Below are 25,852 nucleotides of genomic sequence, written 5' to 3' on the forward strand. Positions count from 1 at the left end.
TGGAACTAGTACAAATGTTGTAATTTATTAAATCTGGTTGATATATTTTTCCAAACAGAACACCGATTCAAAATTTATTTACTCGAAATTTTACAGAAAAATTCATTATTTTCGCTAATAATTTAAAAAACTGATCACCAACCCCCACTTTTTTAGGTTCCATTTTAAATTTTAAGATAAGACCTTATGTGAAAGTTTAGAAATTGACATTACTCCTAATATGTCTTTTTAACCTCTCAAATTTGATAACATTAATATTTTGGCATATCAAGTGCAAAAAGGTTATTATTTATTTCCATAACTTGTATTAATTTTTTTTTATCTGCATTGTTAGAAGACATGACTATGTATTTATTTTATGTAATGATTGATTTATGTTGCTTATGTTGTGTTGACACCAACAGACAAATCAAGTTTAATTGAATAAATCTTGAGTCAATTTTAAGTGCAAAAAGATCATGTTTAGAACATTGTAGCTCAATAACAAGCATTGTGACCCCAAGTTTCGTTTTAATTTCCTAATTCTCCTTCAGGGTAAAAATCAAAAATATACTTCCCAAAAATTGACATTACTCCAAATCTCAGGTGCAAACCTCTTTAAGAGAAAAATACAGATAAGAAATCAAAATATCAGCTTAAAGTTAGTTATGAAAAATTCTTATTCCTGTGTGCAAGTATAACATAGTTTGTTGATTTACGGCAGCATTCGCCTATGAGCAGTAAAGATTGGAGTGGGTTGGGTTTTTTTTAATAAACTACGATATCCTTAAGCACATAGACAGACACACACCTTTGTATACTTGAATTTTTTATTTTCATTTTATTTCATTAAACATAAACGAGCCCACATATATTCAGTAATATATAACGAACGTCCAATCTGCCACTCAGATGGAGAGTTCATTGATTCAAAACGGTGATTTATTAGGAACACAAAGACTTTCGTGACAAAGGATGTGACATGTTGGATTTTTAAATTAAAATGCTGTCGTGCAGTTAATTGACGTAAAATTCTTTCATAAAACTTTTTGCATTTTTAACTGGTTTGGGTTTTGATATTTTTTTTGGACATTTTATTATATATATATATATATATATATATATATATATATATATATATATATATACTGAACTGATTTTCAACAACACCCGATACATATAAGTGTCGGGTTCACAAACGGTAGAAGCAAGGTCACATACCAGAATTATAGAAAGCACTAACCCTAACCAGCGACACGAACAATTGTTCATGTCAAATTTTCGGAACAACCTGTCCCTTCCTCATAACAAGCGAAAAGGTTTACAAAAGATGGTTAAAGATATACGAAAAAACTAGTACTTAAACTACACTACATCTACAAACGTATTTACACTGCAAATTACATGTTTATTGTTTTTGCTTGCTAATCAAGGTCTTCTTAGGAGCGAATTGGGACACCCATTCATCCACTGGGTTTATGCACAATGCAGTAATGAAAAGACTTGTTTAATTAATTCATATTTAATTAATTAAGTCTACCATTACTACTTCGCGCATTGTGGATCAACACAATCGGGCGAATAGGACGTGTCCTTATTCGCTCCCAAGGAAACATTGATTAGAAAGCCAAAAACATGTAAGCAGCATAGTGTAGTTTTAGTGCTAGTTTTTTTTTACTTTGGTTTTTATTTGTTTGTTTTTGCCTTATGTAAACCTTTTCGTTTGTCCCGAGGAAGGGATGGGTCGTACCAAAATTTAACAATATAATTGTTACGTGTCGTTGGTCATTTTAGTGCTTTGTATAATACATGAGAAAAAGTGAAGACAACGAAAAGTGACCAATTTAAAAATGAAAAATACAACATGTAGATTAGGGCAAACACACACACACAGCAGAGGTAGCATCAGATGTCTAAGAGGAGTAAGCATCCCTTGTTGACCGATCACGCCCGTCGTGATCCCTATATCTTGATCAAGTAAACGGAGTAATATGTATTCAAAATTAATACGTAAAGAACGGTCTCACAATTGGTATGAAACACGTCAGACAGCATTTGACCCAATGATAGATAGATTGTATTGGCAAACTAGATCGTTATAACGACCATAAAATTTGTAAAATGCTGACTTTGAACGAAACCGTTAAACTTGTAACGTCAACTTGTTTGTCAGTAGCCTGCCTCGATTTAAAACATGATCATACGCAGAACAAGTTCTTACGTATTGAATCAATCGAGAGACATGCACACCATATGTATGTGATAATGGAATATTGCTACATAAATATGGGAAGTTGACGAAGCTGAGTCTTCCCGTTTGTCATAATGTTATGTATTGTTTGCTTTGCAAAGATAATTGTTCGTTTGGTAATTACGACTTTTCGTTACGTACCGGATCGTTAATTTTGATTATTGTTGCTCTTTCCGCCGTCCACAGATAAATTTCCAATGAGTAGATGAGTGATTTAAACTCTTGAGAATAATCGCGCTTGTAGATACATCTGTAGGTGTAGTGAAATGCCTTGTATGATATGTACTAAACAATGATACACTAATTTCATGCTTTTAATTTGTTTTCATGTTTCCTATTCAGAAAGTGATACAGACAATCATTCAGCGCTATATATTTGACATACAGAGAGAAGCGGAAGTTACAGAGGGTAAGCTCTCACATCAGGTTATGTAGTTATAATAAAAGTAAATGATCATGCGATCGTACGTAGATTGAGCAAGAAACACTGTGTTGTGAGAATCACATCAAATATTGTACTCGACAGACGAAAGAAAATAAACATCAAATATCTTGGTCCAATCAGTCTTTTATTTCATTTTAATAATGTATGGATTCATTATTTTTTTCTATTCAGATGATTTCGAAGAAATTAAACAAGATATATCAAGCTTTCGATATGAAATGTTAAATGCCATAAAAGCGAATGAACTTCAAGTCAACGAAATGACCTCGTCTGTATCGTCCATTCTGGATTATGTGAAGTCTCTTGCACATGAACACACACTTGAAACAGAAGATGAATACCCGAAGGAGAATGACGAGGAGGATACAAAGGAGGAGAGCCCCCAAAACTTTGATAACGCGATCCCGGACACCAATCCCACCTTGATGTAATGGATGACTTCCCTTGTGTACACGTATTTTCTATGCTGTGTGACTGTGAGGTGTTTTGATACGTGTTTGTGCACTGCTTGGTCCTTCGAGAGCATGAATCTGGCTCGCCACGTACCAATGTTTTATTTTTGAAAAATAAAAATAAAATGGGTAACATTTGAATGTAGGTGCATCATGAAACATTTTATCATCTAGTATCTCTATCAATTAACTGTCAGAAACATGAGAACCTGATAGTATTATGATACATCAAATGAAAAGGAACCTGATTTTTTTTTTCATCCAGGATCTGTTGTGTTGTTTTCAGAAAATATCCACCAAAATGTGTTGTTCACCTTAATCAGAATATTGCAAGCGCAAATTGATCTGTTTGCGAAATGAGAAGAATTTAAAGTGCAAGAATTTCTTCTGAATTACTCATTTATGTTGTTTTATTCGGTGTTTTTGATCAGGAATATTGTTTTGTGATGTTTAAAATGTTTGGGTTTTTTGTGAGGGTTCGATTCAATGTCGAATGAAGATATATGGTTAGTTATCAATATTGTATATTGAATACATCTATTTAAGAATATATTCCTTGTCAGTATAAGTTTTCTCGCTGTCCGAGACAGTGACATTATATCAACGAAAATATTTGAATGTACAGTTATTTATGCTTTTTCCCTGTTACATTTTGTTATTGTCAAAATTTTAATAAAAAATTAAATTATTTCGACGATTTTCTCCCATTTTTACGCCCACTTAACATTACACGATTTCCTCGGTTTTCTCTCATGTTTTTATTGATCATCAATTCAGAATTTATTACAACATTTATGTACACGTAAATCACATTGGAATTTTTTCTGTATTTAGTTAAATAGACGTAAAACGGTATTTTCACAGCCTAAAATGTTTTATTTGTAGAGAATATGCTTGACAAAGTATTGACCTTTATGAATATTATTCATTTTAGGCCTTTATTAGATTTTACTTTTTTCCCCTTTTTCCATTTCGTAAAACTGCTCCGACTTAATAATCAAAGTACTTAAAGTACTCGTGGGAGTTGAACATTGTGGAAATTCAGTTAGAACAGATAACACTGGAAGGGTAGGGGGAAAAATGACTGAATATTATCATGATTTTAGATACAAATCAACTATTGTTGTTTTTCAAAGCGTTACAACAGCAAACATGGATAATGGAAGACCCATGGGCCACAACGCTCCTCGAGTAACTGAAGTCGTGTTGTTGTTTTCTAGAATTTCACCCCTTTATATTCTCATGAAAAATGTGACCACATATTATGGCCCAAACATTCAAATCAATATGGTTATCAATGCCTTGCAGTTATGAAGAAGTTTTTCCCCTGTATATATACATTCAAGTTTAATCCTAATTATAGCTAATTCTAAGGATTCATTACTTGAAAAGGTAGTCCAATATGCTAAACTGTCACCTGAGTATACTACAGTCCTGTAGAGGATCATTGGAATGGTAAATAATTGTATAATAACTCAAAATAAATGAAATGCAAAAAAATTAAAAATTGTCGGGCATCGGAAATGCACAAGCCGAGTTGCGCAAGGAATGGGCATAGAGGGAACCGGTAGAAAAGTTTTCAAGAATTATCAAGCAGGGAGCAAAATTTTGCGTACATAAATTTCAGCCGACTTAAATCCTTTGTGACCTTGACCTTTAACCCTTGACCAAAATCAATAGGCTTCTTTGTCTCATCAAGGGCGATAATCCATCTAAGTTTAATTGAGATCCTATAATTTGTTAAAAAATTATAATGCAGAAAACAAAATTTTCTCCAAATTTCAATCTATTTATAGCCACTGTGACTTTGACCTTGTGACCCCGGAATCGATAGGCTTCTTGTCTTACTTAATCGATCTAAGTTTGATTGAGATCCTATAATTCGTTCAAGAGCTATGGTGCGGAAAACAAAATTTTCTCCAAATTTCAGTCTATTTATAGCCAGTGACCTTGACCTTTGACCTAGTGACCCCAGAATCGATAGGCTTTCTCATCTTACTGAGGGTGACAATCCATCTAAGTTTGAATGAGATCCTATAATTTTCTCAAGAGCTATGGTGCGGAAATGAAATGTTGATGCGTGCCCGCCTGCCCGCCCAAAGGCACTTCATCAGATCATAAGCCGAGTTTGACTTCATCGCAACTCCGCTAAAAATGAAACACTAGTCAAATAATGTTATTTATTGCCAAGGTATTTGGGATATTATACTGTGGCTCAAACAGGGGGTGAATGAACCTGACAGTATGGAAAGCATATAGTGGAATCAGACTTGTGATGCTGGAAATCTATAGTGATTAATAAACTATACATGTACAAGATCCATAACTATTTTTTTCCCAGTTTGTGAGGGAGAATCCTCATGTCTCTTTCATCTGTAGACAAATAAACAATGTGCTTTGACCAGAGCAATTTCCAATCCTTTTTGCAGCATAAATTCAACATTGTGGCAACTGGGTTAAACTTTGATAGTGAAGTAATACATGGCAGCACCTTATCCTATGCTCTTAAAATTTCTGTTTGACACACACTCACGACATCCACTCAAACATTACAGAGTGCAGCAAAATCCCATTGTAATAGGGGATTCAAAATGGATAACTGGTACAAAATATGGTACATACTATTCAAAAAGGATAATGAATTTGACATATTGATGTCTTGGAAAAGGAAATTCTGACATCGGGGCTCAAAGCGTTTTCAAACATTGTCATTTGATAAAAATGTTCTACATTTTTAAAAATAGAGATTAATATGTCTTTACATACATAGGTGAGAAAGTTTCCATTATTCCTAGCCGAGACATACCATGTATGCGCAAAAAATTCATAAACAAATATCACACTACTCACGTAGAAAATGTGGACCTTACCGTCATCAAGCGCAGCGAAACACGCCATTTCGAGATTATAGTCGACGAAAGCTCGGTAACAGTAATGAATAAGGTACACTCATTTTGTATCTATTTTGTGACTTTCTTCATTAAAAGGAACAGTTCTCTAATGTGTAACGTGCAATTACTACGTAATTCAATAACTTGAAGCATGAAGCAGTTTCACTTTGCCACCGGATATAAGAAATTTTATTTCGTATTCCGATCCCAATCGAAAGTTGTTGACTGGGAATGACGTGTTTTAATTCAATCTACATGTAACATCAAGCATTTTTTATATCACATTAAAAAAAAAACCAAATATATACACATACACAATGTTGTAGAGTTATTTCTTGTAAATTTTCTGAGGTTTCGCACCATATTCGATATTTCGCGCCACGGTGTCAATAGGGCTTATGTGCAGTTGTCGTTCGTTTCCCTATCAATGTTTATAGGTGACGCTGCGCTACAAACGACAATTTTCAACCTTATCTTTTATTTTTCTATGTCTATCAGTATCAATTTGATCGAAATCTTGTATTCAAATTGATTTGAATACAATATCATTGCATTTATTTACATGTCAATTATCAAAATTAGATTAATTCAGAAAAGTTACATGGATTATTTAATGGCGGATGTTTATAAAAGTTTATGTTGATTTACCTAGGAGTAAATCAGCTGACACAGAACCCCCGCTCACGACCACTATACAAATCAATACAAATTACTGCGCAGAAAAGTGCGTGATGACCCAGGGAGATTGAACATAGTTCAACTCCCAAAAATGATATTGATATTTCTCACAGTTTTTTCAGTGCGCGTATAAGTATGGGTCTGAGAGTAATCTGAATGCCCGGGGTTGAATGTCACTATTCTAAATTGTTTACTTAAGAAATAAGATATTTTGATTTACAATCCGCATACCACAATGGTAGGCGATTAAAGGAAAACAAGCAATAGTTTAATGTACAGTACTTGGTCATAAGTAAGTTCCCAAAGAAAATTTCCACTATATATATTTCATACAAAACCATATATTTTCAAACAAATTTTCTGAACGCATTTCTTGATCAATTGTGATGAAATAACAAGCACTGATCTCAGAAGTGTTCACAGTATCATCTAATAATTTCAGAATAATTATATAATAATCGATTGTAAAGATATGACAGTTTTAACACGAAGTTTAATTTGAGAGTACTTCCTCTTTATATAAGTATGTGTATTTTTGGAATTTAAAAAATGAACATTATAAATAAAATGTTATCTCTCTGCAATATTTCATCGTAACATTGTTAAAAAAAATATAACAGTTACTTTTGATATTTCTAAACAAAATGGTTTTTATTTCATCCACATAAAGGGAAAATTAGCTCCAAGAGAAAATTTTGAAAAAAGATAGATTTACATGAAATATAGAGAGAAAAATTTCTTTGGGAACTTACTTATGGCCAAGTACTGTAGGCCTTTAGGACAATTACCGTTAAATATGTTAAAGTAAATGGCTCCCTATATTGTCACATTTGATTATTTTTATGTTCCTTAGTTAATATGACTTGCCAAGTAGCCTTTGCTTGTTACTTGATAAAGGCAGTGAAACAGGACAGTGATGTAAATTGAAAAAAATTTCATTTATTTTGAAAATAACGAAGTTATATAACAGAATAGCTAGTGGGGGTCAGAATGAGTCGAAAACAAAAATACAAGAACATATGTATCACACATTTGATTATTTATTTGCATGATGAAAGTGAAGATAACGAACAGTGATAGATCTCATAAATCCCACAAGCAATACAAAATAGATAGTTGGGCAAACATGGACCCCCGGACACACCAGAGGTGGGATCAGGTGCCTAGGAGGAGTAAGCATCCCCTGTCGACCGGTCACACCCGCCGTGATAAAATTAGTAAAATACCGTATAATGTGGATTTTCCGCGACTGGAAATATTTGCGATCCTATCCCTAAAGGAAGCAGATTCTATTTGTGTTTCCAATTTCTGCGGTTGCATTATACCTATGTGTATCTATATATGTATATCTTGTGGACTGTTCCTATCCGCAAAATTCTATGAAAAATGGGCAGTTGCAGAAAATACCCTTTATACGGTAAGTGCCATTATGAATGTGATCAAAGCGCCACTAGACATTCATAAAATGAACCTGCACGGTGAGTAATATTGAGTACCTTCGTGTTAAAATGAAAGGATCGTGGAATTCATTTTCAGGAGCATGTCATCGGAATCTTAATGGAAAAATGCATAACAAATACTTATACATGTATGTACTTCTAAACTTGATAATTCCGTAAAACCAGGGCAGTTGGAAATGGTAACACCTATTTCTTAATCAGTTTTGTTTTTCCATTATTCAGGCACTGGCAGATTTACCGGTATGTAATTTAATTTCTTTCAGTTTAAAATGTTTTATTATTTGCTTCAGAATACGATATGAAAAGTTTGGACATTTGGATAGATTTTATGATTTCGGAGTTTTCCTGTCATTTTTACTGAGTTCATAATACAGTTCATTAGTATTTCACTACACGTGAATCACCTTCCATTATGACCGGTGAAGAACTGAACTGTATAACATTCTTTTGACCATTTATCAAACATTAAAACTCTCAATTACAAGAAGATATATTTTCAATCTTTTTCCTCAAACGATATTTGACCAATATGAATAATTTGTATCTGAGTGGCCACTTCACAAAGTGGCACACTGAATAGGAACTAATCACTGATACTGATATAACCATTCAAACTGAGACACCTGACGTGCATTGTTTGAATATCACTTAAATCATTGTAAACAAATTCTAGTGCATGGATCATTGTTTAACATTAACTCAATTGTATAGGGTGTCAGTAACCCTGCGGCGCTATTCGCTTTCTTTAAAGAGTTTAAACATGGCGGAAAATTGTCGGTAAGTCGTAGCACTGTATATTTTTGCATGTATCTTAATCATTTAATTTTAGATTTATAACAGTTGATAGGTATATGAAATGAATATTTCAGAGCATGCACCTGAATTCAGAATTAAGTGTTTAAAAGACCCCATCAAAAGAGTACTATAGATGGATCCCCAATCTCTAGAATCCCTCAGGGAATGCAAAATGAATTTCCTGGAGATTTTGGAGGTTCAGACGTCTGACTGGGGAACTGAACACTACAAACATATTATCAAGATGGCGGCAAACAAGGCGAAATTGATCATAGCAACAGCAGCCAACTACCTGCTGCAACTGAAAGAGGAAATGGAAGACTTTAAGGAAATTTTGCGGAAACTGAACATAATAATGGCAGAACAAATTCTGGGAATAGCCAGCAAGGGTCTTTTCATAGGTAACCCATAAATGTGGTAACATTTCAGTTTATTCAGTACAGTAAGAATGATCGAAATTGTAGTTGAGTTTGTTTATTTCAGATGGCGAAAATATAAGCGAAAATGACAAGGATGACCTCAAAAGCCTGAAAAGGTAAGTCTAATCCTATACTAAGCAAGCGAAATCAGAATATGACGTCAGTGTTTTTGTTTCGTCACAATTAAAATCTACTTTTTACATGTTTTACGAAAAATATAACCATTTGAATTCAAAACTTAATTGCGAAGTTAATAAAAAATTTGTGCCACACGCGCTCCTCGCGACCTTTTAAAACCGCAATTTTTTTTCATTTAAACGAAAACCATCTTATTTTCATACAATTCCTTTGAAATATTCATATACAGTATGCAGATCTAAAACCCCATTTAAAATGACAAAGCCACTGTCCATGAATTTTGGACGATACCAGACAAAATCGGATTAATTTTTTCTGTTTTATATGATCAAGAGGAGGATGAATTCTAATCTTTTGTGTTATACAAAATCTTCATAATCGTAAATTTACAACTTGTGCACAAGGAATTTCGAAATTTCCTTTTCAGTGATTTTGACTTTTAACGTTGACCCTGAAACCTGATAGGAACCAATATCTTTTTACGATCTTTTGTTTCAATCCAGATAAGAAATGTTTACGTTGATTCCATGCTGTTCACAAACCTGAACCGAGGAACGAACGAGCAAATCTCTATACCCCTCTGCAAAAGAATATAAAAATTAACCCCACCCCCCATTTTTTCGGTTGTTTTTTTTATCTATCACATTTCACAGAATATACTTGATGTTACAAACACATGTACATACTACTACATATACAAATGAATGTGTATTTTTTATCTTTTGTAATTGTTCTCTGATTTTGAATTTGATTATTCCTCATTTTTAAAATTTAAAGTGACGAATTCCGCTTCCAATACGAGGAAGCTGAGACTCTTCATGACAGGCAAACCCAGATTAAGCTCAATCTAGACATAAAAAGCTCGATCAAACAGACTAGGAAGATTCTGGACGAAGTGGATGATGACGTGATGGTGAATACTGTGGCTGTGGAAAAGCTGGAAGATTTTATCCAAAAGTGGGCGGAGAAACTAATAGAAGGGGAGGAGGTAAATAAAATGACGGATAGGGGTGATGATGGGAAAGAAAGCATTGTAAAAATGGATGAAGACACCGAGGTTGATGATAGTAAAGACACCGAGGCTAAAGATAATGAAGACACCGGGGCTGAAGATAAAGACACAGAGGCTGAAGATATTAAAGGCACCGAGGCTGAAGATAATGAAGATGGTAATTTACTTTGTATAATGATATAATCATATTTTATAATTACTTGTAATATCTTTTTAAGACTTCTTGAATTGAACAATGTTCATTCTGAAACTGTATGAAGTACATTCGTCATTGCATGTATCAAAGAAAACAAAGATACAGGGCAGGAAGATGAAAAGACACGAAAGGAGACGGATCAAAGCACAAAGGTGGTGGAGAACGACGATGACAATAAAGACGTGGATGAAGAAAAACATAGTGGCGAGAAAATCGCTGATGAAGAGAACGATGTTGAAAGTCTGAAATCAAAAGTCGACGCTGATACAATTGATGATCAGAGACTGAGAGGTCGATCAAAAACTTTGACTTCAATCAAAACGGACAAACTTGATGTCATACTAGAGTCTGACGACGATGAAACAGATCAGGACGAGGGACATACGGACGGATTAGCAGCTAAAGAATCCTTGGTATATGAAGAACAAGATTCAGATAGAGATGGAGAGGATGCAGATACCATCACTAAAGAAAATATCGAGAATGACGATAAGAAAGATAATGCAGACGACGAAGAGGAAGATATAGAAACACTAATGATGAAGGAGGTGGAGGAACAGGCGAATCAAGAACGGGAAGATCCATTTCCAGCTGAAGAATGGGATACCTTCATGTAAAAATATAGAGAAAAACCCTTACCATTTAATGTTCATATAATGCATATCATTTTTAAAAGAAGTTTTCTATTAGGAGGAGGAGTCTAAATTTAGGTCAATGTCCTCAATGCGTTGCACTACATCTAATGTTGCAATGATTACCGTACAACAAAAATGGTAAAAAATCGAAATCACATCGTACTTACCTCTGCCTTTTTCTTCACAAATATTTTTAGAATTATGCCTTTGCAGATATCATCGACCACTTGATCAATCTGAAGATCAAGAACAGGAAATTGTATGTGTTGTCATTGTAAAACGTGAGATGCTGAGACAAAATTACGTCCTGTGTACTAATACGCATAATCCTAGCGATCTACGAGCTTGCCTAAAAAATAAACACGAAAAGCTCTTGTCCTTTTTTGTTACAGTGAGATTTATACGGGAACCAGTTGATAAGGTAATTTGTGGGGGGTTTTGTAAGCATTTTGTAGATCAAAACAGATGATAAGAATCTTATATTGTTTGCTTTTTATCTAATTACTTTTTTTTAGATGTAAAGTTTTGGGGGTTTTTTTTGTTTCAATACAGAAAGAGTGTTTCGTTTTTGTTCCGTACTACCTGCCTTCTGAAGCATTTGATCACGTGATTAGAGTTCAATCAGAGGAAGGACAGTGGACGGATTTACCTCCAAAAGATGTTTCAAACCTTGCGTCACTTCCGGTAAGTAAGGCAATGTCATCTAGACAATCGTATGAAAATCAAACAACTGAAAAGTTTACTATGCTGTGTTTGTCATTTTGTAGGGAGTGAATTTTTGTGGATTAGCAGTGCAAGATCAACCCTCTTTTGGTCTGATAGTAATTGCAAAAGAAAAGCAGACTCAATATAGTGTCCCGGATGAAGGAATTGTAATTGAACCTACCGACGATAGGAACATTACAATTCTTATCTCACCAGAAACATTCAGTGGAGAAACATTTGTATCATTTTCTGTACGTCTGAATTCAGATATTGATAACATGTAAATATTATAGCGTAACTTATATCCGAATTCCACCTATTCATACTTATAAATAGATTATGATAATGAATATTTAGACAGATGAAATTCTTCCTGAAAGACTTCGTGCATACAAGAAGAACAATTCCGAGTTCAAGAATGTAGTCAGCCTCAGCGCAAGACTGCACCTACTTTGTGAAACTAAAACGGAGGATGAACTGTCTGTGATATTTTATGATCTCCTGAGAAAAGGTGTGTGACGAATAATGATTCAGTTATAATGGAATATTTCACAAAAGCATTGCTCTACATGTGTATCAGTCATAATTGTTCAAATCAACAGTGTAATGATTTTTTTGATTCTGTGAACAGAACATGAAACCTCAGAAATTGGAAACTTCATTAATCTCCCACACCCTCAAAAGGAGGCACTGAACAGATGCTGGAGACAGCTGGTCAATAATCTAGAAATAGATTCACTTATTCCAAGGATGAAAGAATGGGGAATACAGACTAAAGTTCGTTTTGGTGAAGAAGAGGTACAATAATAAATTTCATAGTATCTAGCTTTGTATTTTATTTCATTCATGTCATGAATGTCGCCTGGTTTCTTTTTTTCTTTACAGTCCATAGGGGTTGAGTTTTCACTTCGTCAGAAAATTGAGGCAAGTCATTATTTCATTATGTCGCTTATTTGTGAGTTCACCTCAAGTGTGTGTTGTCTGTTAATTGGAAAATGTGATTGACTGTATCTTGCTTAACGTCTCGCTTGAGAATTTTTCACTCATATGGAAACGTCACCAAGACCGGTGAAGGGCTTCAAATTTAGGCCTATGCTCGGCGCTTACGGTCATTGAGCAGTGAGAGTTCTTTAGCGTGCCACACCTACTGTGACATGGGATATTATTTGAAAAAGTGACAATCGCCTTAATTTCCAGAAATTATAGCATTTAAATGATTCGCATTTCAAGTTACACACAATAGAAAATATATATTGTACTTATCTACTATGTAGAATGAAGAAACAGTGGGAGACAAGGCTCGATTGCTTTTGAGGGAAATTGAGCAGTGTTCTTTAGAAGATTTCAACAGCTTTATTATCTGTCTTCGCGAGTCCAATCAACATAATCTCGCGAGACTCCTCGTGGATACGATCGAAAGGGTGAAAAAAGAACCAAAGTCCACATCTGCTGTCACAAAGCGAGGTTAGAAATGTGAAAACATCGTCAACGTCCCATATTCGTGTAGCAGTATTCCATTATTACCTGCATAATATTATGATGTTTCTGTCTCCTAACTCGTTTGATACGCTAGGGCATTTTCTACGTATGATCAAGTTTTAAACCGAGGCAGGCTAGTGATAAATAAGTTGATGTTACATGGAAAAGTGAAGATAACGAACAGTGATCAATGTCATAACTCCTATAAAGAATACAAAATTAAGAGTAGGACAAACACGGACCCTGTACACACCAGAAATTGGATCTGGTGAAGGGAGAAGAAAGCAATTGGCATTTCAATGATTCTCGGTTAAATCAGCATTTTACAAATTCTATGGTCGTTATATTATGATCTCAACTGCAAATACCACCAGTCATTAGGTCGAGTGTTATCTGATGTGCTTCATACCAAAACGCCAGTTTCGAGATACGAACTCTTCTGTGTGGAAGGTGCATTTAGTGGAACTTTGAATGACAAAGTGGGACAGAGTAGACCTACAGTCAGCAAAGACGATGAAATGCATTAAAAGCGGCTTCTCTTTTAATATGTAAATGTGGGAAATACAAAATACTGTCGAAAGAAATGTTTTACTAAAGTGGAAACATAAAAACAATGTCATATTTGCAAGTAATATCTCAAATATGGTACTTATGACTAACGAAATAACGTGATATGATAAGAATTCTACGTATTTAATTACTCCCTAAATACTTATAACTTACTTAGTTTGTGTATCAGTCGAATTCGGGTGATGTAACAGTGTATGGGAAACTTACTGAGTACATTCACTTATGCAGTGATGAAAATTAGTCCCACTCCCCCCTGTAAACAAATTGTTTCGCGCCTCACTATATACGAGAGTTCTTCAAAGGGAAATAACTCAGGTATATCTCGAAACCGGCGTATTGGTACACCATCATTTGCATCCTGATTTTGACTACGGATTAATCCGTTTACTTGATCAAGATATAGCGCTCACAGTGGGTGTCACCTGTTAACAGGGTATACTTACTCCTCCTAAGTACCTGATCCCACCTCTGGTGTTTCCATAGATACGTATTTACCCTACTCTCAATTTTGTATTCTTTGCGGGAATTATGAGACTAATCACGGTGCATTGACTTCACCATTTTTCATATTGTATGTAAACAACTAGGTAAAATTATGGACTTTGATCTAGGGAGTAAATATGCCAATCATGTTGAAAGAAATAGCAGCATCAGCATTTGGAAGTATGTATAATCAATTAATGAAAAAATCGTATTAAGCGTTTATCACCACGTTTAGGAAAAACTGACACTAGGATTCTTGTACAACGAGATAACGATCCGTGGTTACCATCCAATCCCGTGATTATCCCAGAAAGACCGGATGATTTGGTTGTTGTTCTGCCTCCAGGTGGAAAAGATTATCAGTAAGTTCCTATGTAAAACATTAATGATTCAATGTTAGAAAAGATTATCATCAAGTCCCTATCTAAAACATTAATAATTTAATGTTACAAAAGATTATCAGTAAGTCCCTTTGTAAAACATTAATGATCTAATGTTCGAAAAGATCATCAGTACGTCCCTATGTAAAACATTAATGTTTTAATGTTAGAAAAGATTATCAGTACGTCCCTATGTAAAACATTAATGTTTTAATGTTAGAAAAGATTATCAGTAAGTCCCTATGTAAAACATTAATGTTTTAATGTTAGTAGTTGCTTATAACTATTGTTAAGGGGGAATGTGTTTATTTTCACAAACACGATAATATACCGTGGAATCATTTTAATTCGTGGGGGGCAATGTTCGTAGGTAAGCAAAATTTTGCTGGTTCGTGGGGACGTAATTTCGAGGGAAAGCGATACGATGTCACTAGAAGAGATAAATCTACTTGGTTTTTAAAAAATATTCGAGGACACGTAAATTCGTTGGCAATAGTGACCCACGAAATCCACGAATATCAATTCCCCACGAACAATGATGATTCCACAGTACTTCATCCTGGAATGCTTTTAAAAGGCGTTCATTCACCAGAGGGTATTTTCTTCTACATGTTCTAGGATAGTTGTGGTTAAACTTTCTGGACAAACCCTAAAGAAAGATCTCCGTAGTATCGCTGATGTTGTTGTAAATGACGCGAGGGAGAGTCGTACGTTCTTAATCTGCAGACAGCATTCAACACACCCAGAAAAAATCACCATCCAGTGTGTTCCTGCGGAGAATGCCGACTCCAGAATCAGACATTTGAAGGACAGTGGGTATACACTTGGAGTTGGAGAGGACATTCAGTTCGGAATGTGCGATGGTGAAACTTTAGAAATTACCTTTGATTCAAACATTGGTCTGGTTGACATTGGAGAAGATGGAATTCTTAGACTGCATTATTTTTCTTATCTGGACACTGCCATCTATTCGGGAGACCTGTTTCTGGTAGACGAGCGAGCACAGTCCCAGGAGCCGATTTTTTCAGGGGATCTTTACTACAATGTCGGGGCAGTCAAACAAAGACCTCCGAGAACAGGGTATTTTAAGGTCACCCTTCCAAAGGTATGAAATTCTAGCGAGTTGTTTTGTTGAAATATCAATGTTTGTTTTATATCAGGTAAACATTAAATACATGGTGTGGTTTTTTTCTCATAGTACTGGTTGTTTGTTTTTTTGTAGTCGGCGGTGCCGTATGTTGACAGAACGCCATTTCGCATGCTGGATGTACAAGGTACTGTCTGATCTCTTTATCAAAGTCTTAGAGTTGGGGGTTGGATTGTTTTACGCTCAACAGGTGACGTGTCACGTGTGACCTATATATGGCGCCCAGGGCCTTAGCAGAAAGAATTCTTTATTGTGTCAACTCCTACCATGATATGGGACTTTTGTGTCTAAAAGCTCATGTCTGAAAGACCTGAAGGTCATATTCGAAAGACCTGTGTCTTTCGCATCTAACCACTGGCGTTTAGCGAAGGAATAGTCACTACCTATGTTAAAAGTAAGTTTGGTGTGGCGCCGGGATGGAAAGCCACACCTAGGACCTCGCGGTCGCAATGCAAGAACCCTAACCTCAAGGCTGCTGCGACCGATCGACAGTAGTTTATGAAAGGAGAAGACAACGAACAGTGATCAATCTCCTAACTCCTATAAGCAATACAAAATAGAGAGCTGGGCAAACACGGATCCCTGGATATACCAGAGGTGGGATCAAATGCCAAGGAGGAGTAAGCATTCCCTGTCGACCGTTCACACCCGCCGTGATCCCTATATCTTGATCAGGTATACGGGGTTATCCGTAGTCAAAATCAGTGTGCCAAGAACGGTCTAACAATCGGCATGAAACACGTCAGACAGCAATTGACCCAATGATAGGTTGTATTGGCAAACTAGATCGTTATAACGACCATAGAATTTGCGAAATGCTTATTTTTAATGAGACTGTTGGAACCCCTGCACCATCAACTTGTTTGTCATTAGCCTGCTTCGATTTATATTTCTTCTTATTTTACTCACTCATCTTTATTCAACAGTAATTGCTCTTGCAAAATACATCGGATATCGGCTTGGCACGAACGGCAGAGAGAGTGTACTGAGGTTTGCGGAGTCATTGGTTGATGATGTCGACTTGCGTAGGCGCCTGTACATGAAAGTACGCAGAGTTTGCCGAGGAAAAGATGACAGAGCACGATGTGAGATGTTCATCATCAACTGGGCTCGACAACGTCTGAAATTTGAAAACAAAGTAAGAAATTTCAAACACATTAAATACCTTTGACCACCTTGTTGTTACCAAAGCAATGTTGATGAGAATGAAATCATTGACAATCAAATGCAAATAACTCAAACGTCATACTACAGGTATCGGATACCATCAGGTGGTTGTACATCTAGTTCTTTGCTTTCAGGCTGTGCTGTTGATTGACGCTCTTTGGTTTGAACCAGACATACAGGCGGATGCAAAAGATTTTGCCTTGGTCTATTCTCAGTCAGGTAGTATTGAAAATATTATACATTTTGTGTCACAAAGACCCATCGCTAATCTATTATGTCTAGCGAAGATAGAGCATTTTGTCAAAATTATCAAATTGTTAAAAACAATGTTCTAAATACAGAAATTCTTCTCAATTGTTTTTTTGTTGTTTTTTTTTTTTTTTTTTTTTTTTTTTTTTGGTTGTTTTGTTTTTTGTTTTTTTTATCGTTAATTTTGTTTGATGTGCTTTACGCCCATTTGGATTTTTTTATTTAGACCGAGACGCTATGAACTGTAGGTAGGTGATGTGCTACAAATAGACCTATACATAGCAATAGCAATGAAGGTTTTCAGATTTTATACGAAAGACCCGCGATTTAAACATCTAAATACTAAGCGTTTGGTCAAGGAGCAATCACAACTGATTTTTACGCGGTAGGTTTGATGTATTCTTGCGAAGCCAGCGAGATTTCCGGTAATAAATAAACAGTTGGTTTTTTTTTTTTTTTTTTTTTTTTTTTTACTTTTAGGAATCCTCTGTGATCATTATTTGCTGAAAATGTCGGAATTTATTGGAGAGGAATGGATAACTTTGGGAAGGAAACTGTGCATTCCAGATCGCGACCTAAATCTTCTCCGAATAGACTATAAGGATAAGGCAGTGAGAAATTTCAAACTCTTGGACTCGTTCAGGTTTTCTAAAATCGCCATAGAGCAGGGAACCAGTGTCATTCGTTTTTTGCTGCGGGCCTGTAAAAGTGCAGGATGTACCGCTGGATTGATAACATTCATAAGATATATCGCGGGAATTTTCAGAGAACTCACCTTTATGAGACCTCAGAGCTGGATGAGCATGCGTTCTGCGGTGCCATCTGTAGAAATCACGTGATAAAAATATGGACTGTCTCTGTCAGTGAATGTGATATAACATTTTTTGTTTCAGCGGACAGATTGCCTGTGAATTGGATTTTTATAAAATACCTCCATGCGTATCAATTCTTATCCAAGAACAATGATTTTTCATTGTAGAATTTTCCAAAAAACACTTCACAATTTGAAAAAAACAAGTTCTATCAGTTCGGATGATCTTTAGGCATTTTATCACAGTTGTTTCATGAATTTATTTGTTTACAACAAGTAAAATGACAAAGCTTTGCTAAAGAATGTCTATTATCCTTTATAGAACGAAGCCAAAAGTATTCAGAGCTTACGGAACCCCGCCAAGTCCTCCCCGGTCCATTAACATGTTCAGGCTGTTTTCTTGAAAAAGTATCTGCAGAATTCACTCAAATGTGGTAAATATTATAAATGCAGGTATTTTTGTGAAATACAGCAGCTGTACAGTGTCGTGATAGCACACTGCAATAACCATACACGTATACAGTGAAATAAAACACGCCACAAAAATGGCATGTTAATGTACAGTATTCTGTTGTGTAAGTTTCGATGTGATCGGTACCGTACAGGAAAAGGTAAAGGTAGCTGACTTCCTTAAGCGTGATATCTGAAAATTGATGACATATCAAGATACCTAATATCATATATCGTCATATGTGCATTGGTAAATTAATCAGACATCTAATACAAACACAGATTTCCTTAAAATATTTGCTATAAACCTGAAATTCCAGGTTACCTGCTATCAAAAGGTATAAGTAGCTGACTTCCTTAAGCGTGATATCTGAAAATTCATGATATATCACGATACCCAATATCACGTGCACTACTCGTCATGCGTATCGTTGTAAGTTAGTTAAATATATAATATATTAACAAAGATCTTGAAATTTCATTGTACCGATAATCAAAATGTATAAGAAGCTGATTTCCTTAAGAGCGATATCTGAAAATTCGTGGCGTATCAAAACACCCTCTATCACTTCTTGCCATATGTATAGTTGTAAATTCGTCAGATATCTAATACAAACACAAAGTTCCTTACGGTATTCACACAAATGTTGAAATTTCAAGGTAACTCGAATCAAATTGTAAAAGTATCAGATATCTCAAAATGGATGATATATCAAATGAATAAAGGTCTGAATTCAATCTGTATCATTTTCAAAGTAAACACTCAGTTGAAAAAGTTTATTCGTATTTTTCATTGCAAGGTTATGTAATTAGGGGAAAATGAGCATGAAATTTCATATGACTCCTCGTCCTCTTTAGAAATAAACCTGATAGATAACAATTTTCAAACTCAGTAACCTTTATCTGGTAGCTGGCTATCAGTAATTATAACTTTTATATTTTGTAGTAGCTGGCTACGAGTAGCTAACTTTTCTTACTTTTAGTAGCTGGCTACTAGTAACTGGCTACTAGTAGCTAACTTTTCCTGGTTCAAGTAGCTGGTTACTAGTAGCCAACTTTCCTCTTTTCAAGTAGCCAGTTACTAGTAGCCAATTTTACCGATCTAAGTTAATTTACGTAATCGGATAAAACGATTATGCAGAAATTACAATTGTATACCATGCTTCCATTATCTGTATATCTCCCATAATACAAACAACCCAGGTGGAATATTTGTAATCATGGTATCATTTCGAAGGGTTCATCAAATAAAAATAATCCACCATAGGAATTTTCAAAATTTTGTTTACTGCCTGATTTATTTCACCTAGAATTTAACATTGAAGTATATGGGAAAAGCATATTTTATTACAATATTTTAAAAACAAATTATGTTTTCATAATTATCTCTTTGTAAAAAGTAACACACACTTTCTTTTCATGAAAATATGAAATAAAATTAATCATTGACCATACACATTTTTAGAAAATTAGATTTTTCTTATTTTTACAAAGGGCAGACAACTCTTCCAAAAAGTCTTACGTGCAAAAAGGTCAGCTTCTAATCATTTACCAGTCATGTGAATTTCATCTGCTTCACTTTCATCATTATTTAACAATAAACTTTTCTGTTGATCTAAATCCTTCAAAATTGTTCATTATCCTTTCATTATACATGGAATACCTTAGATTCTCGAAATGTGAAATACATGATAACAGCATTGGTTTATTGTTAACAGACATTGGTATATTTGTATACCTGTATAAAAAAAGAAATCTAATAGGAACAATGTAATAATAAAGTAGGTGCATATCAATATTGAATTTCAGCTTGTTGTCAGCTAAGATACGGCCACAAAAGAGGCTATAGAAAAAAACACTTTCGTTCAAAAGGTCAAAACTTTACTGCGCTTGTATTTCAGGCGCTCGCCACCGGTCGTTGTACCGAGGTTACAAAAGACTGAAAATCGCCTTTTTTTAAACAAAGTAGAAGCTTGGCTGGTATCACATCGCACTGGGCGTACACGTGACTAGTTTTGTAATCAAAAATGAATAGCTATTACCTTGCGCTAATGAGAAATTGGTCAGCTGAAGGTCGATTTACTATGTATATACTACTGGCCAAGCCGGTCTGGCAGATGTCTAAACAAAAAGATGATAAATTTAAGAAAAACGAATAAATATTTAGCATTCTCGCCTCCCTTCTCCCGTCGCTGAAGATTATAATGGTGTCCAGCTTGGCTGTCATTCAAAGTGGGTGGAATGCTAAATTGTCTAAAAGAACACCTTGACACTGTGTATTCATTCGTATAAAGGTGTTCTCTCCAAGCGTGTTGGACATCCTATGTCAAACAGGAGCCTGTGGCCATTGGTCAACAAAATAAATTGCGCAACCGTCGAGCGAATTTGCGACTGAGGAGGTGATATTGTCTGTTTTCATGTGTCCATTGTACAGCGTTTTTGTACAGCGTTTCTAAACAGTGAAATGTTGGGAATAACTTCTGGGCTCCCCTTGCCTCTAACAATTATTCTCGTAATAATTGTTGTGATCTGTGCTTTTGTACTTTTACATCAACAAAGAGAAATTGCTACCACAGCCCCCGGACCATTTGCGTGGCCAGTTTTTGGAAATCTACTAAGTCTTGGAAAGAAACCTCACGAATATCTTACTTCCCTTCGTTCAGTATACGGAGATGTGTACCAACTTAAAATGGGAAGTCATACAACTGTCGTTATTAATGGACTCAAGGCTATGAAACAGGCCTGTATCAAACAAGCAGAAGACTTCGCTGGAAGGCCAAATTTTTATTCTTTCAATTACATTGCTAATGGTAAAAGTATGGGTTTCAGTGACTACGGACCAAGATGGAAGTTGCATAGGCGTATCGCGCAAACTGCTTTGGTCAATTTTACAAACAAACGTCACAACCCCATAGAAGAGACGATCATTCAGGAGGCCGAATTTTTGACAACTAATTTCCTTAATACCCCAGGAAAACCCGTGAACCCCCACAATGAGATTTACCTGTCTGTTGGAAACATTATATGTGCGTTGTGCTTCGGAAAGAGATATCGTAGGGATGATCCTGATTTTATGCAGTTGATTAAGAATAACGATGAATTTATGGCCTTCGCTGGGGCCGGTAATCCAGTAGACATCATGCCGTGGATGAGGCATTTCACAAAGCGATCTTTTAACAAATTCGTGAGTATATTAGAGACAATGGACAAGTTCAGTTTGAAAAAGCGTCAAGAACACCTGGATACTTACAGCCCAATGAATATTCGTGACGTCACAGACGCACTGATAAAAATGACGGAGGATATCAGCGAGGAAGAAAAACAATCCGTGGGCCTGACCGATGAACACATCTTAATTACCGTACAGGAGCTAATTGGCGCTGGGTTTGACACAATCGCCAGTACTTTACAGTGGAGCGTACTGTTCATGGCCTCAAACCCCGAGTACCAGGACATGGTGCATGCCGAGATTGAAGAAGTTGTTGGAATGGACCGATTCCCATCCATGGATGATTACGCATCGTTACCGTTCACAGAAGCATGCATTATGGAAACCATGCGTCATTCGTGCATATTTCCTTTCGCGCTTCCCCACAGCACAACAAAAGACACGGAACTCAATGGAATCTTCATTCGAGCCAAAACTCTGGTTTTCCTAAATATGTGGTCCGTTAATTATGATGAGGAAGTGTTTCCCGAACCGACGGTGTATAACCCGTACCGATTTCTGGACTCTGACGGTAATGTTAACCGGTCCGCGGTCGATTTGTTCATGCCATTTGGCGCCGGAAAACGACGTTGTCCTGGTGAACAACTGGGGCGCATGGAAATTTTTCTTTTTTTCACAACCATAATGCAGAGATGCAAGTTTGAAGTCATTAGAGGAAAAATCCCAGTTGTAGACAGTAAATATGGACTCACCTTAAAACCCAAGGATTTTGAGGTGTATGTTTCAAGAAGAACTTAGAGAATTATTGTGGTTGTTCTACCACGTGATGTAGAGCTGTCCGTAACTTGTACATTGTCATATGTTACGTATTAAAGATTCCAAACTGTATTTTTATTCCAGTACTAAACTATTTGAAATCTTTGATTTGGATTGATGGAACATTGTCAAAGAAACCAATATAATCACTGTTCGTTATCTTCACCTTTTCATTGAGAAGCTGTCCGTTAAAAAATGGACACTGCCAAGTAAAGTTGGCACAATTTTGTCCATACGTCGTTTTTAATTACCACGTATTTCAGTAGAATTTTTTGTTGTCAGTAATGCAGAGCGCAATTTCCCGATATATATTTTTTACAACGTTCAGTATAAGTAAGTAAAGTTGTAATCGACGTAAAACAATACAAACATATCGTTATCTTATGAAAATGTGCTCTTATAACGCACGTGTATATACACTTCTTCTTGTGCAAAGAGAGATAAATGTTTCCCCTGCAGAATTTTTTTAAACCTAGAAATATTGAAATATTTAATAGTAGTTGATGTTATTTTGCAAAAGTAATTTTTTAAGAAATTCGAATTTCTAATTTACCAATGATTTTCCTTGAAATACTTAAAAATATTATGTCATCTAATCCCCCCCCCCCCCCCCCCCCCCCCCCAAGAAACGCTGGTAATGTAGCCGAGTTTTCTACGTTAGAACAAGATGACAATAACACGGGAAAGTACGATATACTAGTATGCTAGTACGTTAGATCTATCGTATCACTATCGCCCATTAGTTTCTGATGAATCAGTGATGCTCTGTATCAATAAATAAATCGTTTATCAATTGACTCTTCTGTTCTATTTTTTATGTACATGTACAGTTTGCGAGAGAAACGCAGGAAAGTTTTCTATTACAGTTTCAATTCAGCCGAACGAAATGTACAACCCTCTTACAATTTAGAGAGAAGCAGAAAAACGATTGGGTTCCATTAGTCACCACTTACCATCCTGTCCTTAAGAACTTAAATGGTATTTCAAATTTTTTTAAAATCTACCTATTCTACACAAGAGCCAAAGAATGGCAGAGGCTTTAGGCTAGGCGCTCCAGGAACTTAAAAAAGACGTGATGGAAAGGACTAGACTGGACAATACGTTGCCGAATGAGGGATTTAAAACGTGTCATGATATCGGATATCTTTTATGCACATACAGCTCTAGCACTGAGACCTTCAGCTATCCGATCACGGGCCGTAGTTACAAACTAGATGCTGCCTTAAGAGAGTAATACCCCACGCAAGTGTTTGCCATTAAATACACTCTCAGTCGTACTTGTGTAACTAGCAAAGAAGCCACGATAGTTACCACCTAACTTATATTATTGTTGCATATGTCAAGATGCAATGCGTATTCTGTTGGACAAGTTCCCTGGGGTCATCCAAAACCCTATTTCATAATTGTTGAAATAGATCTAAAAACAACTGAGGTCCTGGCGGCTCCTAAACTATATCTGTATTCCTGATGCACATATCAAGATGCATTTTAAAGTATTCTTATGGGCAAGTGCCCTGGAGTCATCCCAATCTCCATCATTTTTTTTACTGTTCAAATATTTTTAAAATTGTTGGGATTTCATCCCTTAAAGCAAATATATTCTTTTTGCACAATGAACCAAGCACGAGTTTTCCCATCCCATTTGCCCCTCAAGTTGAAAAAGAAAATACCAAAAACGTGCTACACATCTAAAGGACGCCACCACCAATCATCTTCCAAAAGATAATTTGGCTACTTAATATTGTAAGAGGAGTTCTGGGAACCAGGTTTTTCAATCGAAAAATGTTTTCATTAATTGGTTACCGCTTAAAATAAAAGATGAGGTTGAGGAAGAAGAAAGTTAACAGACGGAAGTACAGATGGACGGACCAGGGTAACAACAATATACTTGAGTTTTCTTTAGACATTGGGTATATTAGGTAACATCTTGTAAATCCAATATCTGTGTATATATCATGCGCACATCAAGTGAATTGAAGAGAGCAATAATTGAATTAATGCACGCATTAGATCAATTATCGCTCTCATTAATTCAATTGATTTGCACATTAATTCAATTGATGAGAGCAATAATTGAATTGAAGCGCGCATTGATTCATTTGACGAGAGGCAATAATTGATTTAACGTCCGCATTAATTCAATTAAAGAGAGCAATAATTGAATTGATGATATCTTCAAATAATTGAAGATATCTTCAATTATTTGAGTTGTGAAGTTTGCCAAAAGCAATTTGATGGGTAAACAGGACACCTACACAGACGCATAAATAACCACCGATCCGCCATCCAAACAGACCTATCAATAACCACCGATCCGTCATCCAAACAGACCTATCAATAACCACCGATCCGTCATCCAAACAGACGTGTCAATAACCACCGATCCGTCATCCAAACAGACGTGTCAATAACCACCGATCCGTCATCCCAACAGACCTATCAATAACCACCGATCCGTCATCCCAACAGACCTATCAATAACCACCGATCCGCCATCCAAACAGACGTATCAATAACCACCGATCCGCCATCCAAACAGACTTACCAATAACCACCGATCCGTCATCCAAACAGACGTACCAACAACCACCGATCCGTCATACGTGTCAATAACCACCGATCCCCCATCCAAACAGACGTATCAATAACCACCGATCCGTCATCCAAACAGACGTATCAATAACCACCGATTTGCCGGATGCATTATTGGTAATCCGGTGTTTGGCGGTTTACAGTCAAAAGGATGCATAAAAAATCAATTCGACTGTGCCACCAGATTGTTCATTCCTGTCGGTCATTTGCTAGGACCGTTCTATCGGGTACATTTTGAGGCATTCTTTTTCAGATTTGTTTCATTCATATTATATATCAATACTATCTGAAGATTAAGTTTTCTACATTGAATAACACGATTACACGAAGAATATTTTATGACTCAGTTTTACGTTAGGCTGACTTTCACGGACCTTTGCATTCTTGTCCTCGAGTTATCGTTCATTACAATCACAGTGAGTGTAAGGAACGATAATTCTGGGTAGAGATTGGGACCTTTTGATCTAGATTTGTACTTAAGTT

General features: G+C 35.9%; 3 protein-coding genes across 5 annotated transcripts in view; all 3 read left to right on the top strand.

Annotated features, from left to right (window-relative positions):
• LOC125678656 (short transient receptor potential channel 7-like) overlaps window positions 1–3,816 on the top strand; it is a 139,341-nt gene extending 135,525 nt beyond the window's left edge. For all 3 annotated transcript variants that reach the window (XM_048917274.2, XM_048917267.2, XM_048917283.2), the window contains 2 exons: window positions 2,573–2,639; window positions 2,847–3,816. In XM_048917274.2, coding sequence (XP_048773231.1) covers window positions 2,573–2,639; window positions 2,847–3,106 — 327 coding nt within the window. In that variant the 3' untranslated portion in view covers window positions 3,107–3,816. The remainder of the gene's footprint in view (window positions 1–2,572; window positions 2,640–2,846) is intronic.
• Window positions 3,817–8,856: 5,040 nt separating this feature from the next.
• LOC125678649 (uncharacterized) lies at window positions 8,857–18,882 on the top strand. The gene is made up of 18 exons (XM_056162997.1): window positions 8,857–8,933; window positions 9,026–9,352; window positions 9,435–9,486; window positions 10,286–10,677; window positions 10,807–11,329; window positions 11,565–11,772; window positions 11,904–12,035; window positions 12,119–12,307; window positions 12,414–12,567; window positions 12,688–12,854; window positions 12,942–12,980; window positions 13,331–13,520; window positions 14,824–14,950; window positions 15,587–16,073; window positions 16,191–16,242; window positions 17,042–17,253; window positions 17,417–17,501; window positions 18,012–18,882. The coding sequence occupies exons 2-18, from the start codon at window positions 9,085–9,087 to the stop codon at window positions 18,368–18,370; spliced, it is 3,636 nt and encodes a 1,211-aa protein (XP_056018972.1). The 5' UTR covers window positions 8,857–8,933; window positions 9,026–9,084; the 3' UTR covers window positions 18,371–18,882.
• A 2,599-nt stretch (window positions 18,883–21,481) lies between these two features.
• LOC125670956 (cytochrome P450 1A5-like) lies at window positions 21,482–22,886 on the top strand. The gene has a single exon (XM_048906443.2). It carries the CDS (start codon window positions 21,482–21,484, stop codon window positions 22,757–22,759), a length of 1,278 nt encoding a protein of 425 aa, XP_048762400.2. The 3' UTR covers window positions 22,760–22,886.
• The last annotated feature ends 2,966 nt before the right edge of the window (window positions 22,887–25,852 follow it).

The sequence above is a fragment of the Ostrea edulis genome, chromosome 1, assembly GCF_947568905.1.
Source record: "Ostrea edulis chromosome 1, xbOstEdul1.1, whole genome shotgun sequence".
NCBI classification, from domain to species: Eukaryota; Metazoa; Mollusca; class Bivalvia; order Ostreida; family Ostreidae; genus Ostrea; species Ostrea edulis.

Bases quoted from the DNA above. Each gene is read 5' to 3' on its own strand.
- LOC125670956 (XM_048906443.2), top strand. From the start codon at position 21,482: ATGGGAAGTCATACAACTGTCGTTATTAATGGACTCAAGGCTATGAAA.
- LOC125678649 (XM_056162997.1), top strand. From the start codon at position 9,085: ATGGATCCCCAATCTCTAGAATCCCTCAGGGAATGCAAAATGAATTTC. The intron at 9,487-10,285 runs GTAAGTCTAATC...TAAAATTTAAAG, and splicing joins GACCTCAAAAGCCTGAAAAG to TGACGAATTCCGCTTCCAAT. The intron at 10,678-10,806 runs GTAATTTACTTT...CATGTATCAAAG, and splicing joins GGCTGAAGATAATGAAGATG to AAAACAAAGATACAGGGCAG.